The sequence below is a fragment of the Anolis carolinensis genome, chromosome 1, assembly GCF_035594765.1.
Source record: "Anolis carolinensis isolate JA03-04 chromosome 1, rAnoCar3.1.pri, whole genome shotgun sequence".
Classification (NCBI taxonomy): Eukaryota; Metazoa; Chordata; class Lepidosauria; order Squamata; family Dactyloidae; genus Anolis; species Anolis carolinensis.
This window is the reverse complement of record NC_085841.1, coordinates 257,722,434-257,749,943: the sequence shown is the minus strand read 5'-3', so window position 1 is coordinate 257,749,943 and position 27,510 is coordinate 257,722,434. Positions and strand designations below refer to the sequence as shown.

At 43.0% G+C, this 27,510-nt stretch overlaps 1 protein-coding gene across 1 annotated transcript; it reads left to right on the top strand.

The window, feature by feature from the left end:
- The first annotated feature begins 365 nt into the window (after positions 1-365).
- Positions 366-26,510, top strand: slc15a3 (solute carrier family 15 member 3). The gene is made up of 8 exons (XM_003224127.4): positions 366-1,933; positions 10,468-10,766; positions 12,071-12,224; positions 14,787-14,897; positions 22,167-22,335; positions 24,543-24,701; positions 25,332-25,490; positions 25,848-26,510. Exons 1-8 carry the CDS (start codon positions 1,370-1,372, stop codon positions 25,997-25,999), a joined length of 1,767 nt encoding a protein of 588 aa, XP_003224175.2. The 5' UTR covers positions 366-1,369; the 3' UTR covers positions 26,000-26,510.
- The last annotated feature ends 1,000 nt before the right edge of the window (positions 26,511-27,510 follow it).

The following is a 27,510-nucleotide window of genomic DNA, read 5'->3' as shown; positions in this document are numbered from 1 at the left end:
TATGTTCAGCAGCATTCTTGTTGGAACATGCCCTTTTACTGCCGATTTACACAGGAACACCTCGGGGACTGGGCTTACCTTTGTAAATCTGTCATTTCTTTCCTCAGAGGACTCATTGAAGGAATTTTACAGGTGGTCCAGATGCTGCCCATTTCAAATTGTAGTCCTTCTAGATTTACTATCTCTCGCTCTCTCATATAAAGCTAAGGGGGAAAGGATGGAATACCTGCACAGAACCTTTTGAGAGTTGGCATTGGGAGCTCTCAATCTGGATGTGTCACTGCTAATCATTTCAGCATTTGAAAATAGTTTGAATTTGAAGTTTAAATGAGCTACCCAAGTTGCTGAACCTGTTTAGGGGACAAGATCCAAAACTTCTGACAGATTCTCTAAAGCCTGTGGATTCATTGTTCCAAGGTCATAGAAACCACTAGCCTCAACTGATGTGCTTGCTTCCACAACTTTTGGCAGAACTGAGGACCAAGGGGAGGAGGTTTCTTCGATTGTAAATGCGTAGGTTTATTATCTATAGGACAGAGCCCCTGGTGGCGCTGCGGATTAAACTGCTGAGCTGCTGAACTTGCTGACCAAAAAGTCGGCGGTTCGAATCCAAGGAGTGGGGTGAGCTCCCATCTTGCTTTTGTTTTTCTGCTCCCCTGGAATACTGTGAAGTTGAAACAATCAAGTAACTACTATTATCAATCTATGACGTGCCTTCAAGAATATTTCTTAGATATGACATGAGCCCATTCCATGGAGAGCTTTTTTTTTTTAAGAGAAAAGCTTTAGAGGTGAAAGAGAAATAAATTAGCACTGATATCAATTGTTTACTTTCTTGAAAGGAAGGAAGAGGAGCAGAATTAGTTGTAGCTAACGTTCCTTTCGTTGTTAATGATTCCCCAATATCTCATCTCATTGTGGTCTCATCTCCTTGTGATCTGAGTGGATTCATGGAGAAAAGACAGCATGAGGAACTAGGAAGAAGATAGCATGAGAAACAATTTGACAAAAGATTTGCTCTTGTTTATAAGGGTGAGGGCCTGAAGGGGAGGGAGAAAACATGTGAAGGCTCATGTGAAAGGGGAACTCGCTCTGGCCAGCGTAATATAAAAGTTTCCTTTCAGGGAAACGCACAGTCATATGATCTCTGTATTTGATCAGAGAATGAGGAAGTGCAAGTGGTGTTGAAAGGCTTTGGAGGACAGCAAACATTTTGAAGAATATTGGAGAGCCAGATGTAGAAGGCAGTGAAGAAAGATCCAGCGAAAAACAGAAAGGCACTGAGTGACCAACAAGGAAGCAGCTGAGAAGGCAAGAAACCAGGATCGACTTTGAGTGGAAAAAGCAAGGACCCAGGCACAGGGCCTGCATGGCCTCTCCAGGTGCCCAAGGGGAACGCAAGCCCCTCTTAGCACCGGAGGAGGCCCTGGACAGGCCTGCCACATCCCCTTTTGAGGGCAGAAGGGCTGCCTGTGCAGCGGTGCTGCTGGTGGAGATTCTGGAGCGTGCAGCTTTCTTTGGCATTGTCTCCAACCTTGTCCTCTACCTCAACAGCAGCACCTTCAACTGGGGTGGCTCTCAAGCATCGCGAGCATCTCTCCTCTTCCTGGGTGCCTCTTACCTGCTTTCACCCATCGGAGGGTGGCTTGCTGATGCTTACCTTGGCCGCTACTGGACCATCGCCTTGAGCTTCCTGCTTTACCTGCTGACCGCCTGCCTCCTGCCTGCTGTGGCCTCACAGAATGGACGGCTTTGGCTGTGTGGAGAGATGCCAGCCTACCCAGTGCAGCCCTCATGTCCAAAGGGGAGTCAAGATTGCATGGAGCACCTGCCAAGCCAGTACTGTGCCCCTGTCATGTACACGGGTCTCCTGCTCCTTGCCCTGGGCATCAGTTCAGTCAAAGCTAACCTCACACCATTTGGTGCAGATCAGGTAAGAGACTGTTGCTTAGATCTAATAAAACCTGAAATATGGCAACATTTGAAGTAACTCTTCAACTTCACACATAAGTATTTTTTTTTTATTTACAGTAGAGTCTTGCTTATCCAACGTAAACTGGCCGGCAGAACGTTGGATAAATGAATATGTTGGATAATAAGGAGAGATTAAGGAAAAGCCTATTAAACATCAATACACAATACATACAAACATAGGACAAAAGTATTTTTGGAGTCCAAGAAACAGATGTTGAGTTGGGCTAAACAGAGAAGACTTAAGGTAGCTAAACTAGTACCTTTACCTAAACTTTAAACTCATGCAAAATCAAGCAACTAGCTTGCTACATCTTACAGAAATCATATCACACCAGATTTAAAGGAATTACAGTATGACACAGGTATCTGCTGGGGATATGATCCCAGACTTTGCATAGATATGCAAAACTGAAAAATAGAAAACCTTTCAGAAATGAAAGACCTCTGGTCCAAGATAACCATAGAATCACACTGGAAGACCTAGAAAATGCCTAGAGGAAAAATATTTTGTTAATTATACAGTAGAGTCTCACTTATCCAACATAAACGGGCCAGCAGAACGTTGGATAAGCGAATATATTGGATAATAAGAAGGGATTAAGGAAAACCCTATTAAACATCAAATTAGGTTATGATTTTACAAATTAAGCACCAAAACATCATGTTATAGAACAAATTTGACAGAAAAAGTAGTTCAATATGCAGTAATGCTATGTAGTAATTACTGTATTTACGAATTTAGCACCAAAATATCATGATATATTGAAAACATTGACTACAAAAATGCGTTGGACAATCCAGAATGTTGGATAAGCGAATGTTGGATAAGTGAGATTCTACTGTATCTATCATGTCAGAAGCAAACTGAGGGTACAAGTTGTAATGTATTTGAAAACAAAGTTTTAAAAAGCTTGGCATTATACTAAATGTTCTTTGACCACTTGGAGTGCCTCTGGTGTTGCTATAAGAAGGTCCTCCATTGTGCATGTGGCAGGGCTCAGACTGCATTGTAATAATGGTTGGTGGTTTGCTCTTCTCCACACTCATATGTTGTGGACTCCACTTTGTAGCCCCATTTTTTAAGGTTGGCTCTGCATCTTGTGGTGCCAGAGTGCAGTCTGTTCAGCATCTTCCAGGTTGCCCGGGAGAAGTCTCTCATCTGGCGTGAGCCACTGATCAAGGTTCTGAGTTTTAGCCTGCCACTTCTGGACTTTCCATTGCTAGGGTGTTCCTGCGAGTATCTCTGTAGATCTTAGAAAACTATTTCTTGATTTAAGGCATTGGCATGCTGGCTGATATCTGAACAGGGGATGGGATGGAGATGTCAATGCCTTCGTCATAGAATCATAGAATCATAGAATAGTAGAGTTGGAAGAGACCTCATGGGCCATCCAGTCCAACCCCCTGCCAAGAAGCAGGAAATCGCATTCAAAGCACCCCCGACAGATGGCCATCCAGCCTCTGCTTAAAAGCCTCCAAAGAAGGAGCCTCCACCACAGCCCGGGGGAGAGAGTTCAACTGTCGAACTAAGGCAGGAATGAAGGGGTAGGAGGAAATGGCCATATAAGGAGGTACGAGCAGGCCAGGAACACAGCCGATGGGTTATCACATGGTTTCCCTGAAATCATGTGTTTTGAGAGAAACGAAAGTAATGAAATGTAATACTGCACCACAAATATGCACCAATGGTTTGATATGTGGGCGGTCGTAAACTGAACCCACTGAATTGTATAAATAGACACTCGACCCTGTCTGCGGGGTTCTCCCTTTTCAGCATCTAGTTGTGCGTGGGATGAACCTCTGCAGCTGCAGGAAACTTTTAGTAAACTGCTTTCTTTGGAAAAAACCTCCAGTTGTCTGTCTCCTACTTCCACTGCGTCCGCACAGACACACAAGCCGAGAAGAGGGGAAGTCTGGCTTCCGCTACATTTTTGGTGACCCCGACGTGATTCCACAATAAGACGGGCCAGGAGATCGGAGACGGATCCCGTTGGCGGGACGGTCCCAACTCGGCGGTGGGGGCCAGAGGCAACTACCGTGAGACGAGAAGGGGCCCCTGAATATTGTAAGACCGGCTGCGGTACTTGCCTCTGATGCCAACGCCGGCCGACGGTGGGAGCCGCAACGACAGCGAGGTTCCAAAGGAACCAGGCAGGGAAAAGGATCCAGGGAAAAGTCCAGGGGCGAAGGTTGGTCTGACGTCTACAGCAATCTGGCAAGTATAGTGGTTAAAATGAGACACTAAGGGAACAGCGCCGGGGGGGACACAAAGGTTCCCAGGGAGGTATAAAGGGGTTCTGTCTTGTTATTCCTGACACACACCGTTGAGTGTCCAGGTGCCCAGTCCAAGGCAGTCCCCTCTATTAGGCAGGATGGGAGGCAGTGGGTTCAAATCCACCACCCCATTACAGTGTATGTTAGACAATTTCGGCTCAGTTGCAAGTAGAGCCGTAGAAGGAATTCCCCAGAGAACAAGACTTGTGAGGGTGCCCCAAGACCAAGTCGTGCAGGGCTCATGAGGAGTCGCAACTCCCGGGGAAAGGAAAAAAAAACTGTTTGATTTCTTTGTTATGTGTGGGGAATAATGAGTTTCAAGTTCTGCATGTTTCGTGGTAATATTGAAGTGAAAATGAAAAATGAGTCTATAGATTTACACAAAAAATGTTGAGCACAAATATCTAGAAATGTTTTATTACGGTTGAAAAAATCTGATCCGAAGAGGGTCTGTCTGTGTTAGTTTGCTTTTGCTGACAAGCTGCAGAGAGGCGAGAAAAAGGGAGGGAGTTAAAGTGGTGTTGAGGCTCAGAAAGTTTTTTTTTTCCTTGTTATTTCTGAGGAACAAAGGCTGTTTTCTTAAAAAGTTTTCCTTTGCACCTGGGCCTCATGCCAAAAAGATAGTGGGAAAATCTTGGCAACAGTTCAAGGTAAAAACTCCCTGTTATTCTTGTTAAAACTCAGGCGAAATGCCCAGAGAAAGATAATGGAATTCCAGTGGACAGCCAAGGTCAATGAAAGCCGCTGTAAAAATGTAATGTGAATTTAATATGAAAAAAAGAAAGAAAGAAAATGATGATGTAAATGTGTGTATATATATATATATATTGGGGTTCTGTCTTTCACCTGGATCTTAAATCCTTGCTTTTGGACTTATTTTGGGACAACTGGGTGAGAATGTTTCATGAGCTGAGATAGAGTGTGTGACTTTATCTAAACAACTAACCACTAATCAGAATTCCTGTGGACCTTGTGTGAATGAGATGTATGTGTTGAATTCAAAATGCATAAAGAGTTATAAACAATGTTAGTAGATTTGTTCAGAAGCAATTCGGAAGCTGTAGATATTTTTTTTGGAAAAAAAAATGGTCTTAGGCTTGAAAAGAAAAAAAAAATCCTTGTTTTGAAAGAACAATGCTTCAGTGTTTTTAGAGAACATGGTGCTACAGACTTTAAACCCCTTACAGGTTATAGGAAAATGTTGGAGGTTCTTTTTTTTTGCAGCACTTTGGAATACAAGGAGAGGAGTTATTGGTTGTAGAGACTTTGTATGGAAAACTGTCACAAGTTGGCAGTGCAAGAAAATATATATATATATATTTGTTTTTGAAAAAAAATTTACCCCATATTCCTGACACAGAAGGATTAAGAACTGACATTGATTTTTAAATTTTTGATTGACATTTTATTCAAAAAGGGAGCTAGTGCCCAAGTGATAAAAAGTTATCCTTTTGAGAACCAAAGACATGATATAATTGGCTACGTCTTATGTTGCTTCATAATAATTTTGTGAGATTTGGATTCTGGACTTTGTGATTTTGGCCCAACTCTTTCTAAAGGTTACGGAAAGGAAGGACTAGGACTTTTGTAAACGGGACATTAGATCATGCAAATAGGGGCATTTTTTTTCCCATCGCCCCCAGCCTGGATTTTGCCAGATTTGAGAAGCGGCAGGAGGCTTTTCAACGTGTGTTACTAACAAATTTTGAGCTGTTCAACGAGTCGGTGTAAAAGGGGAATTGAGTAAGTTTAACACTGCAGCAGGACTGGAGTGGAAGATTGCATTGCAGCAAGTGGATACACGATTGTTAAATCGTTTGCGGAAAGGAAAAGAAAAAGATGCGGAGAAGAAAGATTTTGTTGGATTTCAAGACAGATGAGTGTGTTGTCAAAGGGACAACCTCTGAGGAGGCCTGCCTTGGATGTGAGCGAAACGACTAGAGAGAGTGCTTCAAGAGCCATACAGCCTGGAAGGATGAGTATTTCCCTCCCCTTCTTTTCCCTCTCATTGTTTTTTTGCTACAGGTCCTGAACTCCTGTATGGGATAAACCCAGAAGTCTATGAGACAAGTTTATTGAGAGGCCTGGGAGGGCCTATAGGTGTTGCTGAGTGCTAAGGCTGTGATGGAGTGTGGCATAAGGCTGGAGGCTGTAAGGGCTGACCAACTCAACAACATACAATTTTCTATTTTGACCCAACTCTCCTGGATAGGACCTTTTGTAATGGGACATTGCAAATAATTCGGATTTTTGACGGATTTGAGAGACAATGAGGGACTTTTTCATATGCCATCTAACAACCTTGCTTTTTAAGCCAAAAGGAGGATATAGCACGGAGGCAATGTGACAAAGAATAAAATAAGTTAACCATTGCAGCAGGACCAGAGTAAAAAGGATTACTGCAGATCGCGAAAGAAGGCCCATGGAGGAATCATTTCTCAAGAGGCCATGGAGGGGTCGTTTGGGAGCTGAATAGTGGCCTACCTGCCCCACCCGTGGAGAGACAAGGGATTTCAACAAGATTGGCTGAGACAAAAGTGATGCCGAACAGGATGATCGACAGATGGGTAATCCGTTCCCCCTCCCCCATTCTCTCTCACTGTCTTCCTGCTTTCTTTTTCAGCTTTTTTTTTTTTGGACTCCTGTTCCTAAATTGGAGATCCATAAGGCATTGTTACTGAGAGGCCTGTTTTCCAAAAATGGAGATCCATAAGGCATTATTACTGGAAGGCCTGTTTTGGAATCCAAAACAGTTTAAGTCTACCCCACCCACACGCTGGGTATACTAAGTATGACAGCTAAAGCCCTGTGAGAGATGGAGATTTTCTTTACAGACTTTTCTTTACACAGAGACAATTCTTAGAGACTAGAGACTTGATTGGACAAAGAGACTTTCTTCAAATTAACTGAACATTATTCCTTTGATCAAGGAAGAGGAAACACATCCCCAGTTTGACTTTATGCCAAAGACTGAAAAGACCTGAAAGTTGGACATGTATGTGAATGGCCACCTCTGGCCATAGCAACTAATCCATCATCGGAAGAAGCCAAATGACTGGGCTAGATCAGAATTCTACTGTGGACTATGTCCTTTCTAAAACCGGATTAATATTTTTAATCCTCATGTGTTGTTTACCTCTGGTGATGAAACTATGTACAAATGCTATTCTGCGCTCATTTTCCACTGAAAAGATAGCTTGGCTGCAAGCTAGAAGGGATTGGAGGGACCCATAAGTCTGCTCATTTAGTTTGCTTCAGCTTTTGTATACACGCTTCGCAAAAAAAAAAAATGGGGGAATAAGGCAGGAATGAAGGGGTAGGAGGAAATGGCCATATAAGGAGGTACGAGCAGGCCAGGAACACAGCCGATGGGTTATCACATGGTTTCCCTGAAATCATGTGTTTTGAGAGAAACGAAAGTAATGAAATGTAATACTGCACCACAAATATGCACCAATGGTTTGATATGTGGGCGGTCGTAAACTGAACCCACTGAATTGTATAAATAGACACTCGACCCTGTCTGCGGGGTTCTCCCTTTTCAGCATCTAGTTGTGCGTGGGATGAACCTCTGCAGCTGCAGGAAACTTTTAGTAAACTGCTTTCTTTGGAAAAAACCTCCAGTTGTCTGTCTCCTACTTCCACTGCGTCCGCACAGACACACAAGCCGAGAAGAGGGGAAGTCTGGCTTCCGCTACAGAACAGCCCTCACAGTGAGGAAGTTCTTCCTGATGTTCAGGTGGAATCTCCTTTCCTGTAGTTTGAAGCCATTGTTCCGTGTCCTAGTCTGCAGGGCAGCAGAAAACAAGCTTGCTCCCTCCTCCCTATGACTTCCCTTCACGTATTTGTACATGGCTATCATGTCTCCTCTCAGCCTTCTCTTCTGCAGGCTAAACATGCCAAGCTCTTTAAGCCGCTCCTCATAGGGCTTGTTCTCCAGACCCTTAATCATTTTAGTCGCCCTCCTCTGGATGCTTTCCAGCTTTCGTCCTTTCATTGCTGGCTGCTACTTCCTGGCAGATGTCACATGGTGCAATACCAGCTAAACAATATAATTTATCCAGTGGTGTGGGGCGTAGACATCCTGTGATAATGCAGCATATCTCATTAAGAGCCACATCCACTGTTTTAACGTGGTGAGATGTGTTCCACACTGGGTATGCGTATTCAGCAGCAGAGTAGCAAAGCGCAAGGACAGATGCCTTCACTGTGTCTGGTTGTCATCCCCAGGTTGTGCCAGTCAGCTTTCGTATGATGTTTTTGATGTTGCACTATGATTTGAATCATCTGGTTCTATCTGAACCCAACAATATGGTTTTCTTAGCTGAGTGGATGGTAATGAATTCAATAGGCATTTGATAGATTTTTTTCTATCTTTCTTGTTAATTTTATTATTTTGCTTTTTAATCATCTTTCAGTATGCCCTCGCTCTTTTGGTACTTTTGTATTAAATATAGACATTTGTTATTTGCCTTCAAGTCATTTCTGACTTATAGTGACCCTGATGTGGCCTACCACAGGGTTTTCTGGGGCTGAGAATGTGTGACTTGCCCAAAGTCCTAGCTGAGCAGAGATTCGAACCCTGATCTCCAAAGTGGTAGTCCAACATTCAAATTACTATGCCACACTGGGGTTTTTAATGAAAAAAGAAGACATACTATTGCTCACACCAAACGCAGAATGCTTTCTGAAGTTTGCACTAGAAGTCTGATAAGTCTTTGTATTAATCCTTCAAACATATTGCAAATTCTAGAAAAAGAAAGTAAAAAAATCACAAAAAGATTTGCAGGCTTAAGACTTTGGATTAAACACACAATTCTCCATTTCCAGTGTTTTTCTTTTAAGTTTTATAGGAGAAAAAACATTTGTGCTGAAGCTCAGAAAGTGAAGTATTCCTCTGAGCCTTTGCTTGGAAACTCTTGTGATTTTAATGTAGATTATTTGTTTTATGTGGCTTTTCTATTTTTGTTTGAACCTCTAAAAGCTTGGAAGAGAGAAGATGGAAAGGTTTTTTCCCCCAGCAAACTCCTTAGAGAGAACAAAAAAAGTGCTGTGCCTGTGGCAGAGAACAGAACGGTGTCTTAGTTCATCCTCTCCTCACAAGAGAAGTTCACTGGCACTCTTGCATTGTAATATGGTATTCTCGAGGGCTTCCAGATAATGCAATCAGGTTTTCTCATTCACAGGTTTTTATATCTTCTTTGGCTTGTATTGCTTCTGTATTTTTTCACAGCTTCTTCCATCTTATTTTCTCACCACAGAGGTCTGTTGAGGAAACAGTCATGTAACCCAGTGGTGCTCAACCTGGGATCCCCAGATGTTTTTGGCTTAGAAATCCCAGCCAGTTTACCAACTCAGGATTTCTGGGAGTTGAAGGCCCAAAACATCTGGGGGGCCAGGTTAAGAACCGCAGGTGTAACCACACAGTACTTTTTGACTGAAGGAGCTATCTTTCCTCCTTGCTCAAGGGTTTATGGTTAATTCTTCATCTCTCTTTTAAAATTGTGTCTTCACTTGTACTTAGACCATGTCTCCAATGGCTTGTATACATTCCAGATATCTCAATTTGACAGGGACAGTCCTAAGCAAAGCTATACTGTCACCATGATATCACCACCACAGCATTCCCACAGGCAGCCCAGGTTTCATGCATTTTTTGCTGAATCCTTTCTGCCCTCACTTGTTTTTTTCTGCTGTTGTGCACAAGCCAAGAAACTGTAAATACAATGCAGAGGACAACTGAATCCACTAACTCTGTTAAGGGGTACAGTAGGTCAGAAAGATAGGTCTCTCTTGGTGGCTCTCCACAGTGCCTTGCCTGCCCATTCCATTTTCTTGTTTGTGTGTGTGTGCTTCTTCCCATGATTCTGCTGCTCACGGATTAACCTTGTGAATAAATCCAGAAAATCTATTGCATAAGGAAGACCTAAAAGTCAAAGAAAAGTACAAGTAAAAAAAAAATGAAGTTCCTCTAACCTGAGAAATCCTTCCTTGGCCATGTAGGGAATGAGTTGAAAAGATTAATTTTTGGATTGTAACTTCAAAATCTCCTAGCCATCTTCAACACCCGCCATACTGGCTGGGGATTCTGGATGTTGTAGTCCAACAAGTATCTCTTCTACACTGTGACCAAGAGACTATTTTTACACTGGCTAGCCATACTATTGACTTGTTAATGAGAATATTTCTCAATGTGTAATATACATATTTTCATTGCAGGTGACAGATCGTGGCCGGGATGCTACACGACGATTCTTCAACTGGTTCTATTGGAGCATTAACATTGGGGCTGTGATCTCATTGCTTGTAGTTGCTTTTATCCAGCAGAATGTGGATTTCCTTACTGGCTATGCCATCCCTGCTGTCTGTCTGGCCCTGGCCCTCTTGGTTTTCCTCCTGGCTGCTCCTATCTTTGTCACCAAGCCTGCTGCTGGTAGCCAATTCTCCACCATGTTCCAGTTGGCCTTCCAGAACAGCAGCTGTGGAAAAGCACTTCAGAAGATGGCTGCGAAAAACAGGCATGTATACATTCCAGCTATCTCAATTTGGCAGGGACAGTTCTGATTACTCTTGTGTTCTCCCATTTTTCCAGCTACAGTATTTTTTAAAATTACCATGTTTTTCTCTTCAGCTGCGACTCTCAGCCTTTGCCTTCAATGTATTTCAGTTGCTGCAAATTGAGATTAAAGTGCAAAAGGATTTTACAGTTAACACAGTTCAAGGTTTTAGAAGCAGTGTTCTATATGTGGTCTCATAGCATGCCGTGGTGCATGGTATAAATGCATACAGGTGTGAAATGCACATTGATGGGCATTAATTTTTGGTTGTGCATTCAATTGCATATTGATGTCTTCATTCAGTTCTGCCACAGTATTATTCTACCCCAGAGCTACATCATATAATTTATATGTACCTTTGCAGATGGAGAATTTTGCTGTGCATTCTGCCTGGGAACGTGGCTGAAAGCATCCTAAAAAGTGCAGTGCATGTTTCTCACTTACTGAGTTTGGAGATCTTATAAACCAATAGCTCTTCTAGTCTTGTAATATAGGGTAATGATTTTTCAGAATATTGCTTTGGAATCAGAAGCAAGTACTTTGATTCTTTCATACCAATGGTCAGGAGGTGACATTGCTGTTTGGGGATAGATAAGCCTAAGGGCCCATCTAGACAGGCCCAAAATGCGGGACCTGTCTGGGTTTTTAGTGGGGGCATCCAAATGACGCTCTTGGTAAAACAGAATTAATTCAGAATAACCTCAGTTATTCCAAATTAATTAAATACCCCATTAGATCCGGGCCTTCCTGAAAGGCTCAGGTCTAATGGGGATGTGGGCCTGTGAGGACTTACTTCCAGATAGTCTTGGGGGAGAGTCCCCATTTGTCATCCCGAACCTTTTAGGCTCCTGGAGCCCAAAGGTCTGGGATAGTGCTCACATCCTCCCCCCAGCCCCCCATTTACCCCCAAAAGGTTTTTAAAAACATACCCAGCCACCATTATGTTCCTCCTTGCACCCTCCTGATACAAGGAAATGACGTACCAGGAGACTGAGGGGATGAGGAGCGATTTTCCTCCCCTCCCTTCCCCGGTTTCCTGGCATGTCATTTCCTAACACCAGGAAGGTGCAAGGAGAAACATTATGGTGGCCATTTTAAAAACTTTTTAGGGGTTCTTTTGGGGGGCTTTGGAGTAGCTGTATGCCATCCTGATAGTAATTGGTTGAACTCCTGTCTGGAAGTACCTTACATTATCCACCTTTGACACCCAAAATATGTCTCTGATCATTTTTCACACACATTTCTGTTCCATTTTTTATCTACAGAACAAGCAGTTCCCAGCCCGAAGCTGATGACACTGCCCCACTTTCAAGTATAACTGTTGGATCTTCACAAGAGGTTGAATCCAACTTCCAAGTTATGGGAAAAATAATTCCTGTGCTGCTTACCCTTATTCCATATTGGATGGTCTACTTCCAGGTAGAGAATATAAAGGACAGTGTGGCTGTATTTTGAGTCTCTGGCCTGTTTAGGTGTTGTTGTTGTTGTTGATTATGATTATGTTGTTGATGGTGGTGGTGATGATGGTGATAATTTTATGTTTTGTTTATTTTACAGATGTATCTCTTGCCTTTCAATAAAACTATCCCCAGTTAGTTTATAATTAAATCGTTACACAACAATAAAAATATCAAAACAGAAGCATCAAAGCAAAATTGAATGCTGATGGTTAAAATAATATTTCCTAGACATTCTTGGAAGTGTCGTGGAGTGAACTTTGGACCTTTTGTGCTATAAGCACTTCTCTGTCACTGATCTATGCTTCTTGCCCTCACTAACCTCCCCATATCTCCTATTATAATGATACCCTGAGCTTGTAATGATGGAAACCAAATAATCTGGAACTGAGAGAGGGGGATACTCTTCTTATTCTCAGGATGTGAGCTGCACTGAACTTAATGTAACCATTTTTCATGTTCAGCTGTGATGGTTACTTGTTCCACGTCAGTAAATCTGCTGTGAGTTTGAGTCCAGGCTGGAACGTTATAGGGTTCATCCCTATATACCCCCAGATAAATTCACCACATTGAATCGTTCATTTAATGTTCAGACTAAAGCCCAGAATGAATTATGCTCGGCATTGATTTGGAAACTACCAGCCACCACTGAGAGTAGCCTTGCATTCTTTGTAGGGTTGAACTCTCATAGAACCAAGACTGGCTCGGGCGCTGTGGTATATACTGTGCAGCAACACAGGTTTGACCCTTAGCAAGCATTAAGGTGACATACACAGAGCAGAAGAGGACTTCTGTTTTTTCCAGAGCTATGATGAAAATCTTAAATATCCTGAAAGCACCTGATCGCATCTGATCTTGGAAAGTAATCAGGGTCAGACCTGGTTCGTTCTCGGACAGAGGGCCACCAAGAAATGCCAGGAGCTGTGGGATATATCACAGAGGAAGACAATGTCAACTCGCTTCTGTTTTCCTTGCCTAAGAAACCCCTATGAAATTTATGGGCTCCACCAGAATTCAGTAGGCAATTTGAATGCACATACACACAGGCTGGGAAAAGAATTTCATCTGGGGCTAGTTATCTCTAACATGCATGACAAATTTCACAAATAGCAAAATTCTTCTACTTAACCTTTAAGCATCCAGGAATTCTATCTATCCAGTTAATTCACACAGAGCAAAAAATAACTTGGTATTTTTGCCTGTCCATTCCAAATTCAGCTGGGACAGCACTGCCAAGTTCAGTCATTTGGAATTAAAGCCTGCTCCAAGCAAGCCTAGAACCAAGCCCTAAGCTTTCCAATCTCTTGTTATTGGGGTAGAGAGTTTATATAAAAGGTCTGCCAGTTTCATTTCCCCCCTGATTCCTGTTTCCTGTTATAACTGAGCTGTAAAGTTGACAAGTGGTTGCAATAAACTGAAATGAAATGTGCAGTAAAAACCCAATGATATGAAAGTAAAGGTGTTTCTATTTCATTTTTAAAGAAATCTGCATTGTAAATCTCTATTTGTACAGCAAGCATGGTTTGCAAAGAAAATTTAGAACCAATTGCCCCAAACACATATTTGTGATGGGAAAGAAGTACACATGGAGATAATAATCGAATTGATTATTCTAAGACTGTTGTGAAAGAATGGCTAGAATGACTGTTCAATAACAATTTATGACAATTTTTTACGAGTCATTTACTGTGCGGTGCCATGGCATGAATTGGCTATTGAGAGAAACTTTTGTTTCCTAAGATATCTTCACTGTATTATGCAATTTCTAACTGATTTATAATCTGCCTTAAAACTAATTAGCCAATAAATGGTTAAAGTTATGCCAGAATAGGTTGACACATTTGCTTTGTAAAAATAAAATATGTGTGTGTGTACACACACACTAGTCCTGGTCATGCATCCAGAAAAGGCTTAATGTGGATGTATGGGGAGAAGAAAGAGTCTACCCAGTGGTTCTCAACCTATGGGTCCCCAGATGTTTTGGACTTCAATTCCCAGAAATCCTAACAGCTGGTAAACTAGCTGGCATTTCTGGGAGTTGTAGGCCAAAACACTTGCGGACCCACAGGTTGAGAACCACTGGTTTAGCCCCAGTAGTCTGGACAGGAGCACTTCTACTGGTTGAAAAGAGTTATAGTATGACTATGTGTAGATGACCAGATGGTCTTCATCTCTGATCTATTCTAGATCTTATAACTCAGGCCCCATCTATACTGACTATTTAATGCAGTTCAAAGCTAGCTTCAAACTGTGGTATCCAGACAAAAAAACTCCCACAAAAATGTGCAAAAGAAATCCTTTAATACACATCAGTGCTCTGAATGTACATTCTGGAACCAGCCTCAAACTGGTTCCAGGATTTCCTATATAAAATCGCTTTTTTCAGTACCAGTTTGAAACTGCATTAAATGTGCAGTGTAGGTGGGGCCTTAGTATCAAGCTGGGCCAAGGGAGTCTTGAATCAGTTACCCTCTCCTTGTAACATGTATTTCTTTAATAACATCCATTTCATGTTGAATTTTAGATGCAGTCAACATATTACCTGCAGGGTCTGCACCTCTTGATCCCTAACATCTTTCAAAACGGTTTTATGAACAATAGTGCACTTTCAGCATCTGTAGATGGCCGTTACACGGTAAGCTATGGGATACATAGGACTGTGTGCCATTAGATCTCCAGAAATTAGAATGGCAGTGTCTAACTTAGACAAGATTTCTTGCCTGTCAAATTTCTCATTTTTCTGAAAGATTTCCTTTCATGATGCTATTCTACACATGATGGTAGAAGTCACTTTATCAGAAATATGTCTCTAATCATAGAAAAAGTCTGCTCTGGGGATGAGACAGAAATGCTCAACATCTTTATACAGTAGAGTCTCATTTATCCAACATAAACAGGCTGGCATAACATTGGATAAGCAAAAATGTTAGATAATAAGGAGGGATTAAGTAAAAGCCTATTAAACATCAAATTACATTATGATTTTACAAATTAAACACCAAAACATCATGTTTTACAACAAATCAACAGAAAAAGCAGTTCAATACATGGTAATGCTATGTAGTAATCACTGCATTTATGAATTAAACACCAAAACATCGTACTGTATTGAAAACATTGACTACTAACAAATTGACTACAAATAAAGATAAAATGAACTTACAGTCACAACATTGTTGAAAATTAAATCTGTAAAAAGTTCAGTCCTTGCTGCCTAGAGAAACAGCTGTGGATCCGGGTGGGAGGCAGACTGTGTTGGATAATCCAGAACGTTGGATAAGCAAATGTTTGGTAAGTGAGACTCTACTGTAATATTAAACAGAGCTGAATTAACAATTGGGGAAGAGAGAGATTTGGCAGAAGTTTTTTTTAATCCCTTTATTATATACTGAAACTCATATGCGCACATACAGATCTGTTTAGATTTATATTAAGATATTTGCACATACACATATACAGTCCATGCAGTTATACTGGCCACATGGCCTTGGAGGTGTCCACAGACAACGCTGGCTCTTCGGCTTAGTAATGGAGATGAGCACCAACCCCCAGAGTCAGACACAACTAGACTTAATGTCAGGGGAAAACTTTAACCTATATACAATCCAGCGCATAAATGAGTGATTTTTTTTTCAAAAACTTCCACCGGATGTCTTAGATCCACCTGTCATCTTGTTCCAATACAGTGGAAGCCTTTGATGATGATGGGGAACCCAATCCTGGAATTAACAAATCTGTATAAGGACCTGCAGTCAGGTCCCGGGATTTTTTTACCGCCCATTTAAAATGTGGATTAATTCTATGGTGGAATCCAAATAAATTCAAAACATGAGCATTATTTTCAGGTACATGTACATGCATTTGCTAACAGGACGTCTGCTAATGTTATTGCCAATGATATTACTTTTCAAATACAATGTTGTCATGCCCTCATTAAAAAAAAGAAAAAAGGTTTCTTGCTACAGGTGACTTAATTGTTTGCAATGTTACTTCCGAGATCTGAAAAGAGGGAAAGCCACAAATGAGTGCTGTAAGAAGGAACAATGTACTTTCAGATAGGGATTGGAAAACTGGTGTGATTTATGGAGCTCAAGAGCCACATGCAGTCCTTGGGAGGTCCAACGCAACCCTTAGGATCCTGACTACCCTCCATCTTCCTTGAACATGCCATCCCAAACTCAGCTAAACTTCCCAAACAACCCCACAAGGAGACAGGGAGTGCAATATCATCTCTGGTTGTCTAAAATGGTAGCCATGATATACAGTGCAGCTGCCAGAGCTGTGAAGTGTCCAGAAATCATGTTATGCAGCCACCTACACTCCAAAGTATGCTCACCTCTGGAATAGAGAGAAGTTACAAAATACAAAAGGTCTGCAGGGACAATCTAGAAAAGATTTTTAATTACTCCTCCTTCTCTTTACCAAGTACAACCCCTGCTTTTGAAAGAAGACTAGCTCCTGATAAGCTGCACATGATTCTAGTTTTGACTGCAAGCCTTGCTTAACAGAAGACAGAGCAGAAATTGTTCTCTTTTTCCTGAGGCCACGAGTGGGGCTGCAGTGAGGAAACTATTAAAATGAGAGAAAGAACGATATGGCTAAGGAGGAGAGTTGAGGAATATGGGGGAAACAACTCAGATACTCATGTCAATTTAAGGCTTCTTTTTCAGACAGATCCCTTATTTCAGAATTGTAAATCCGTCCTTCTTTCACAGAGGAAATTATATTGTGGGGTTGTTGTATGTCTTTCGGGCTGTGTGGTCATGTTCCAGAAGCATTCTCTCCTGACGTTTCGCCCACATCTATGGCAGGCATCCTCAGAGGTTGTGAGGTATGGATCCATACCTCACAACCTCTGAGGATGCCTGCCATAGATGTGGGTGAAACGTCAGGAGAGAATGCTTCTGGAACATGGCCACACAGCCCGAAAGACATACAACAACCCTGTGATCCCGGCCATGAAAGCCTTTGACAACACATTGAAATTATATTGATTTGTCACTTTCCCCAACATTTCTGATACTGGTAAGAATGGTTGGTTAGTTCACGAGTAGAGTAGACCCATTGATTCTGTTGTTGAAGGGGGAGTCAACACTTTAGTAAATCCAGTTGATTCAGTGCTTCTACTGCACTCAAGACAAATAATAGGATTTAGGTCATTATTTACCAACCTCCCCTGTTTAATGATGGTGAGCAGGGATTGTTTTCCAACTGAATAGCTCACAGTTTTTTGTGCTCCTTTCAGTTTACATTACAGCTGTACTGAGGACTGATTCACACAGTCATTAGTTGAGCGATGGTCTTGGGAAATATGTTGAAAATGCTTGAGTCTATTGCTTTCCTACTTGTGTGTGTTTGGGGGGGGGGGGAAGGAGATAAGCATGTGAAAGGCTCAGGGTTTTTGCACACATTATGTTTTGATTAACAGGGCTAAGACATGTTTCTCTAGTTGTGATGCTTGTACAAATTCATCTTATCGTACTCATGAAGAGTTTACTTTGATCTCAGTTGGTCATCAGGACATGGATTGACCACAGTCGTGAGAGACGATTCATAGAGTCATAGAGTCATAGAATCGTAGAGTTGGAAGAGACTTCATGGGCCATCCAGTCCAACCCCCTGCAAGAAGCAGGAAAATCTCATTCAAAGCACCCCCGACAGATGGCCATTCAGCCTCTGCTTAAAAGCCTCCAAAGAAGGAGCCTCCACCACAGTTCGGGGGAGAGAGTTCCACTGCCGAACAGCCCTCACAGTGAGGAAGTTCTTCCTGATGTTCAGGTGGAATCTCCTTTCCTGTAGTTTGAAGCCATTGTTACGCGTCCTAGTCTGCAGGGCAGCAGAAAACAACTTGGTGAGGTGGCACTGCCTGGAGGAATCCTCCACCTTGTGTGACTATGGAGCAGAACAAACAACTCCGCATATGTATGCTTGCCCGCAATGTCCTGCCTCATTTACGGAGGAGGAGTTGTTTAAAACTACGGACAATGCGGTCGCTGTTGCCCACTTTTGGTCTAAAACTATTTAGCTGTTTGTGATTTCCTTTATTTCATCACTTTTTAAAATTACATTTATTATGCAATGCTTTTGACACAAAATAAATAAAAAGCAGAAAACAAGCTTGCTCCCTCCTCCCTATGACTTCCCCTCACATATTTGTGTATGGCTATCATATCTCCTCTCAGCCTTCTCTTCTGCAGGCTAAACATGCCCAGCTCTTTAAGCCGCTCCTCATAGGGTTTGTTCTCCAGACCCTTGATCATTTTAGTCGCCCTCCTCTGGACGCTTTCCAGCTTGTCAACATCTCCCTTCAACTGTGGTGCCCAGAATTGGACACAGTATTCCAGGTGTGGTCTGACCAAGGCAGAGTAGAGGGGGAGCATGACTTCCCTGGATCTAGACGCTATTCCCCTATTTATGCAGGCCAGAATCCCATTGGCTTTTTTCGCCGCCGCATCACATTGTAGGCTCATGTTTAACTTGTTGTCCACGAGGACTCCAAGATCCTTTTCACACGTACTCCTGTCGAGCCAGGCACCGTCCCCCATTCTGTATTTTTGCATTTCATTTTTTCTGCTGAAGTGAAGTATTTTGCATTTGTCCCTGTTGAACTTCATTTTGTTAGTTTCGGCCCATCTCTCTAGTCTGTCAAGATCATTTTGAATTCTGCTCCTGTCTTCTGGAGTGTTAGCTATCCCTCCCAGTTTGGTGTCATCTGCAAACTTGATGATCGTGCCTTCTAACCCTTCATCTAAGTCGTTAATAAAGATGTTTAACAGAACCGGGCCCAGGATGGAGCCCTGTGGCACTCCACTCGTGACTTCTTTCCAGGATGAAGACGATGCATTGGTGAGCACACTTTGGGTTCGTTCGGTTGCCCGATTACAGATCCACCTGACCGTAGTTTTGCCTAGCCCACATTTGACTAACTTGTTTGCCAGAAGGTCGTGGGGGACCTTGTCAAAGGCCTTACTGAAATCCAGGTACGCTACATCCATGGCATTCCCTGCATCTACCCAGCTTGTAACTTTATCAAAAAAAGAGATCAGATTAGTCTGGCATGACTTGTTTTTGGTAAATGCGTGTTGACTATTAGCAATGACCGCATTTGTTTCTAAGTGTTCGCAGATCACTTCCTTAATGATCTTTTCCAGAATTTTGCCTGGTTTTGATGTGAGGCTGACCGGACAGTAATTGTTTGGATTGTCCTTTTTTCCCTTCTTGAAGATAGGGACCACATTCGCCCTCCTTCAATCTGCTGGGACTTCTCCCGTTCTCCAAGAACTCTAAAAAATGATTGCTAGTGGTTCCGAAATAACTTCCGCTAGTTCCTTCAATACTCTTGGATGTAGTTGATCCGGCCCTGGAGACTTGGATTCATTTAGAGCAGCCAGGTATTCCTGGACGATTTCTTTCCCTATTTGGGGTTGGATTTCTCCCAATCCTTCATCCATTCCATGTTGCTGAGGTTGAGGCTGGCTTTCTTTTTGTGAGAAAACTGAGGCAAAGAAGGCATTAAATAGTTCTGCCTTTTCCCTGTCCCCTGTCAGAATTTCCCCATCTTCTCCTCACAGAGGCCCTATCGCTTCCTTGTTCTTCCTTTTCCAACCGACGTAAGCAAAGTGGGTGAAGGTGGTGGTGAATGCCTCCCTTCGGGAAGGCATATTTCCAGCGAGCCTGAAATTGGCTGTGATCAAACCGCTGTTGAAGAAGCCATCACTGGACCCCACTCAATTGGAGAACTTTTGGCCTATTTCCAATCTCCCCTTTTTGGGCAAGGTCATGGAACGTGTGGTGGCTGCACAACTCCAGGCATTCTTGGTAGATACCGATTTTCTGGATCCGGCACAGTCTGGCTTCAGCCCGGGGCATGGTACCGAGACAGCCTTGGTCGCCTTAGTCGATGATCTACGCCGGGAACTGGACAGGGGGAGTGTGTCCCTGCTGGTTCTGCTGGACCTCTCAGCGGCCTTCGATACCGTCAATCACGGTATCCTTCTGGGACGCCTCGCTGGGATGGGTCTCGGAGGTACTGTTCTGCAGTGGCTCCGGTCCTTCCTGGAGGGTCGTTCCCAGATGGTGTCATTGGGGGACGCCTGCTCGGCCCCACAACCATTGACTTGTGGGGTCCCGCAGGGTTCAGTACTGTCCCCCATGTTGTTCAACATCTACATGAAGCCACTGGGAGAGATCATCCGGAGTTTCGGGGTCCGGTGTCATCTGTACGCAGATGATGTCCAGCTCTGTCACTCCTTCCCACCTGTCACTAAGGAGGCTGTCCAGGTCCTGAACCGGTGTCTGGCTGCTGTGTCGGACTGGATGAGGGTGAACAAATTGAAACTGAATCCAGACAAGACAGAGGTCCTCCTGGTCAGTCGTAGGGCCGAACAGGGAATAGGGTTACAGCCTGTGCTGGACGGGGTCGCACTCCCCCTGAAGACACAGGTTCGCAGTCTGGGTGTGATCCTGGACTCATCGCTGAGCCTGGAGCCCCAGGTCTCGGCGGTGGCCAGGGGAGCATTCGCAGAACTAAGACTTGTGCGCCAGCTGCGCCCGTTCCTTGGGAGGTCTGACTTGGCCACGGTGGTCCACGCTCTGGTTACAGCTCGTTTGGACTACTGCAACGCTCTCTACGTGGAGTTGCCTTTGAAGACGGCCCGGAAGCTCCAACTAGTACAACGGGCGGCAGCCAGATTAATAACTGGAGCAGCTTACAGGGAGCATACCTCCCCCTTGTTAAGCCAGCTCCACTGGCTGCCGATATGCTACCGAGCCCAATTCAAAGTGCTGGTCTTGACCTATAAAGCCCTAAACGGTTCTGGCCCAATCTACTTGTCTGAACGTATCTCCTCCTATGAGCCAGGAAGATCCCTAAGGTCATCTGGTGAGGCCCTGCTCTCGGTCCCGCCTGCCTCACAGGCACGGCTGGTGGGGACGAGGGACAGGGCCTTCTCGGTGGTGGCTCCCCGGCTGTGGAACACCCTCCCCAGAGAAATACGGCACGCCCCAACACTTCTGAGTTTTAGAAAAGCCCTGAAAACATGGCTATGTGCCCAGGCTTTCAAAGATTAAATGATAAAAGACGACCCCAGACTGATTTATGGCTACAGCACAAGGATTTTGGAGGAATGGATTTTAATCATATGTTTTATATTTTTCTATTGTTTTAATTGTTTTATTGGATTTTCATTGCTGTTTTAATTATGTGCAGGCATTGAATTGTTGCCAATTTGTACGCCGCCCTGAGTCCCTTCGGGTGAGAAGGGCGGGATATAAATGTTGTAAATAAATAAATAAATAAAAGAAGCCTTTTTTTATTGTTTTAATGTCGCTGGCAAGCCTGAGCTCGTTTTGCGCTTTAGCATAATCACAGTGTGCTGAACATGTTAGTTGACTGAGTTCTTCTATCCATAGTTTTGCATGGGGTGAATCAGTCCTACAGTTCTTTCATCGGGTGCTCATTCAGTCGACTTACCACAACTTTTGTAGTAATTTTTGATGCAACCATTCTGGGCATTTTGTGACATAATTGTTGTGAGTGCTTTCCGAACTCTACATGAATACACTCAGAGTGTGACAGTTTGGTTGTGGATGGATCTACACTGCTACGTAACCCAGTTTCTGATTCCAGATTATCTGCTTTGAACTGGATTATATGGCAGTGTAGACTGATATAATCCAGTTCAAAGCAGATAATCTGGGATCAAATACTGAGTTATATGACAGTGTAGATCCAGCCTAAGTGAACTGGACCTTTATGGCTCCATGGCATCCACAGTCTCTTTGTGTAGCCTCCTATGAAACAGGTGTTCTCCAATAAAGCCTTGCCTTACAACAGACACATAAAAAAAGATAAATTATTTTTGATTCTTGGCATTTTGACATTTGACTCTTGATCTCTTTATAGCTCCCAGATGCCTGGCTCCTTTTAGCTAATGTGGTGGTTCTGTTGATTCTGGTTCCTCTGAAAGACCGGGTCATAGATCCATTTCTAGCAAAGAGGAAATTGTTGCCTTCAGCATTAAAGAGGATGGCTCTTGGCATGTTCTTTGGACTTGGATCAGTCATTTTTGCAGGTAAGTAATCTGTCTTAAAGAACTGGAAGCTAAGCAGAGCTAGGCCTAGTTAACACTTGGATGGGAGACTGCCAACAAATCCTAAGAGCTGTAGACTATATTTCAGAGGAAGGAATGGACAAAGTCACCTCTGAGTTTTCCTTGCCTAAGAAAACCCCATGAAATTCATAAATCAACAGACGACTTAAAAGCACATTCAAACATATTTTATTAATTAGCTTATGGATATTCCATTCTGGAGCTCCTGGTGGCACAGCAGGTTAAATCGGATACTGCTCCAGCAGGGAAGGTAATGGCACTTCAAGCAGTCATGCCAGCCACATGACCCTGGAGGTGTCTACGGACAACGCCGACTCTGCGGCTTTAAATGGAGATGAGCACCAACTCCCAGAGTTGGACACGACTAGACTTAATGTCAGAGGAAAACCTTTACCTTTACTATACTCCATTCCCTCTTTCTACAATTAAAGCATTTCACGCCCAAATGAGTAGGAAAAATATTTATGAACCAATGTATGTATCTAAAAGAATAATAAACAAGGCTTGTCTACAGATATATCAATAAGTGAGAAAAAATGTGCTGTTTCTGTGCTTTCATACAACAATTTGTATGTTCGGGAATCTTGTTAAGAGTAGTCCTCCTAGGAATGTTTCACAATGTTGGTGGGAGATTGAAGGCTTGTTAATGCTCTTCCACGTAAAGCAACAACAGTAAAAGGCCGGCAATCTCCATTTAAAACAGTGGCACCGCAGATAAAAAAAATTAGGTTATGATCCTATTTTATAATGTTATCTCCCTCTGTTGCTATCCCCATAATCATCTATGTTTGAAGGGGTGGAGTTGGCCTTTTTAATGGCCATATACTAATTGATTGGCCCTATAATTTGTTCTTGTGAGAAAATGTTATTTCATTTTATATATTGCTTTCATGTTTCCCCGTTCAGTATTATAATTACAAATTGCCTTCATTTTTAAGAGAAAGACACTAAAATGTAATAATAACTGATGCTGAATAAATTGAGCCATATTGCTTGCTCCCCTTTCCCTCCCTCTTTCTCTCATACAGATGCTCTCATACAACACATTATCAGTACAAATACTCTTTGAGATTTGCTCTGAGCTTGTAAACTTGCATACTTTAAACAACGCTGGTTCTGACTGAGTGTTAGAACTGGTCACTTCACTGGTCACCTGGTGCATATAGGAAGAGATTTTCCATTTGCAAACATATCCAAAGCACATTTCCTGTATGTCTATATTACATCCATCAGGACATGTCCACAAGTCAGACCAGAGTTTGGGAAAATCCCTAGTATGTAAAAAAAGTAAAATTTCCAAGCTTTAAATCAGATAATACTCTTTTTACCAGTTAGGAGACTCCTTGTTAAAATGTAATTGGAATGTTAATTAAGGTAAGCCATTAATCATAATCATAATCAATATCCATTTACTTCTATTTCAGCATCATAATAACCCATCAAAATTGCTCAGGCAGGGGGCTTGTTCAAATGCACTGATGTGCTTTGTGTAGCTCCCTTGTTCACTGTCAGCTGGAGAGAGCTACTGCTCTGTAGGGAATACTCTTGCCTAAAGAATAGTAACTCTGCTGGGATCCCTAAAAATTCTGATATGTGTTTTCTGTGAGGTCTTATTCTGGGTCTAAATCATGGTGAGTGTCCTAATGGCCGGTCTGATGCATTTGCTATCTCACTTTAATAATGCAATTTATGAATGGTGATCAATGGGAATAGATGTTAAATTATAGTATTCTATCAGCAGCATGATTAATAGCCCTCCAGAGACCAAAAGCTTCCCAAGTGCATTAGAGCTATTTTGCCCTGGGAGAAAGCCTTCTAGAGCTGCCAGAATAGCTAAACCAAAGAGCAGGGGAAAGGAATAAAAAGAGATTCCTCTTTTCTTAGGGCTTGGAAATAGGGAGAAAAGGTTGAGTTCTCTTTAACAATGTGTGAAAGCATTATCTCTTGAATGTTATAAGGAGGCTGAAGAGTTCAGCCATCGTCTGCTAGTTATGCACAGTAAGGTAACCATGGCATTTATGACAATTTATTCCACCACCACAATGGAGAATGTGTTGCACCCTCATTCTCAACACCCATGGCCAGAGGTGATGGAAGTTGTATTCCAATAACACCTGGCAAGACAATAGTTCTCCGCTCCTGCTCTAAAGGCTGATTCTTTTCAATAGGTTTGCTGGAGACAAAACGGCTGCAGTATGTGAACAGCAATCAAACAATCACACAGAGGATAGGGAAGGATGACTACATTGCAGCCCCACTCTCCATTTGGTGGCAAGTGCCTCAGTACCTGCTAATAGGAATCAGTGAAATATTTGCCAGCATCCCAGGTAAGCAACAGAGGGAGTGCCTATTGCATTTGTAAGCCAACTTGGAACTATATGAGGCAAGTGTGAAGAGGTCCCAGTTCTCATACATGATCCTGGCCTATTTCTCTAATTTATTTATCCACATTAAGTCACATTTCCCCACTCTGGATGCAGCGAAGAGATCGGGCTAAACTGAAACTTGACTTGGGACACAATGGGCAGAAGTGATGGGTGGGAGGAACAAGCACAGGGTGGTGGCACAGTGTGTTAAAGCGCTGAGCTGCTGCACTTGCGGACCAAAAGGTCCCAGGTTCAAACCCCGGGAGAGGCATGAGTGCCCACTGTTAGCTCCAGCTTCTGCCAACCTAGCAGTTCAAAAACATGACAATGTGAGTAGATCAATAGGTACCGCTCCGGCGGGAAGGTGACGGCGCTCCATGCAGTCATGCCGGCCACATGACCTTGGAGGTGTCTATGGACAACGCCGGCTCTTTGACTTAGAAATGGAGATGAACACCAACCCCCAGAGTCGGTCACGAACGTCAGGGGAAACCTTTACCTTTACCTTTTAGGAAAACTTGAATTACCATTTCAACATAGCTGGTATGCCATTTTCCCAGCCATCTCTCTGAACTCTTCTTTCTTTCCCAGGGTTGGAGTTTGCCTACTCTGAATCTCCAAAAGCCATGCAAGGAGCCATCATGGGCTTCTTTTTCTTTATTTCTGGAGTGGGGTCACTTTTAGGATCTGGACTCTTGACTTTGCTCTCACTGTCAGCCATTGGTTGGATGCACTGCCCAGAGGATTATGGTGAGGAATACAGTCTTCTAGCTGCAGTAGAAGTACTTGCCCCCCCCCCCCAATAGTTTTGCCCTTGAGGAAAAGCTAAGGATGGACTGGATGGGGGAGGGGGTGGAGGGGGAATGTCCACAGGAGTCTAGGTGGAGCCAGGGCCCCATCGTGAATTTGATAGGCACCAACTATGCCTAGATAAATCAAAGAGACCCACAGAGTATTTGGAACTACAAAGAATGTGTTGTTAGGAGACTATTATACAAAGAAGATTCAGGAGAAGTGTGGCCAAGGGCAGCAAAAGGATAGTGGCACCAACAAGCTCCTTCTGCTTGCTTTGTGCTCACTAATGTCTTTCCCCTTCTATTTCCCTAGGGGACATTAACAAATGTCGGATGGATTATTACTTCTTCCTCCTGGCTGGGATTCAGATGGCAACCTGTATTCTCTTTCTCTGGATCTCCTTTCGCTATGAACGTCAGCAGCGGCCCTCCTGTCTCCACTGCACAGACCAGGAGGGCCACTGAGATACACTGCCATGTGTCTTTTGGGGGACTGTGGGGAGTTTACCAGCCCGATCCCAAACACTGCTGTATCATTATTGGATGGGATCTTCTGAAGGCCAATGGAATATAAAAGGATTTGGGAAATTAAGAGGGGATGAAACCATCAGTGGCAGCCAGCCAAAGGACTAAAATATATGGCCCCATACTTAAGTGTCATTAACATATTACTTCCAGAATTGGGAGTGTGAATATTGCAGACTATGGAGGCTGCAAACAAAAATTACCATGAATTGCAAAGCCATTGTGCTCAAATTAGGTGGATCATTCTCTAAGACAGCAAATGTGTTCTTGCTTCTGTTAGGACTTACAATTCTCTTTGCTCTCTAATATGTTTATTTGCAGGGTTGAGAGGGGCATGCTGAAATGAAAAAGGGTTTTCCTTGTGGCTATTTCAGAACCAACTCCCAGTGTATGTTGTAGAAATCCTATCCGTATGTCATAGCAATTTTATTAAAGATTGCTTCAGAATTCATTTCCTAAAATGCATCAATTCCCTGTTTCTCAAAGCCAGGATGGGAATAGCAAATGGAGATAGAGGGTGAGGGAGTAAAGCATTTTCTTGACAGCAGACCTTTCTAATATACTGATAGGATGTGGAAAGATTCATCTTCTCTTCTGTGAACCGAGAAGGTCTTAAGAACAACAGCCTCAGTTCTTGAAGGCCAGCTTGTCACAGAGGAAATTTACAAGAGCATGACATCTCAAAAGTAAGCTGTGTGGGGGATGTGCAACATATGTATGCAGGCACAATGCCAATAAGCTATTGGAAAATCTCTCAATGTCTTTCTGAATCAGGACAAACTCAGCAGCAGGGCTAATTCTTATCAAAGCTAGTTTCAGCTCAAGATTTTAGAATGTGTAGCCTTCATTTGCCTTCATGAATTTTTAAAATCAAGCTTCCCTACAGCAACATTTAATGCTTAACAAAACTTCTAAACAAAACTAAATTCCATGTGATGTATGTTTTGGCTGGTTTCCTAGTAATATGATCAGTGGGTCTATGTGGGAGAAACAGGAGAAAGGAACTGTCATAGAAGTAAGGTAACAACTCCTATCGAGAGAGAGAGACAGAGAGAGACATGGTTCCTGTCTCTTGAAAATCTGCAGCCATTCAACAGTGTGTCTTCATGGAAGGACAGGAAGCTGGACTTGATGAAATTCTTTTTTCTGTATGACTTACAGCATCAGGGGTGGGAATCATGAGATCCTCCAGATGTGGACAGAAAGCCTCAGGAACACTAGGTAGCAGAGGCAGTGCTGGAAACTGCAATAGGAAAACATCTGGAAAGCCACCTGATTCCCAGCCCTTTATTACAAATACAGGGACTCACGAATAAGTGATGAGACAGGAAGCTGACCCTGCTGAACCATAGCTGAAAGAGAGGAAAACCTGATGCCATGCTTTGTGAGAGAGCAAAGGCAGCCTATGGGCAGAGGGCCATTGAGTGTCTTAGCACCACAAAGCCTTGTCC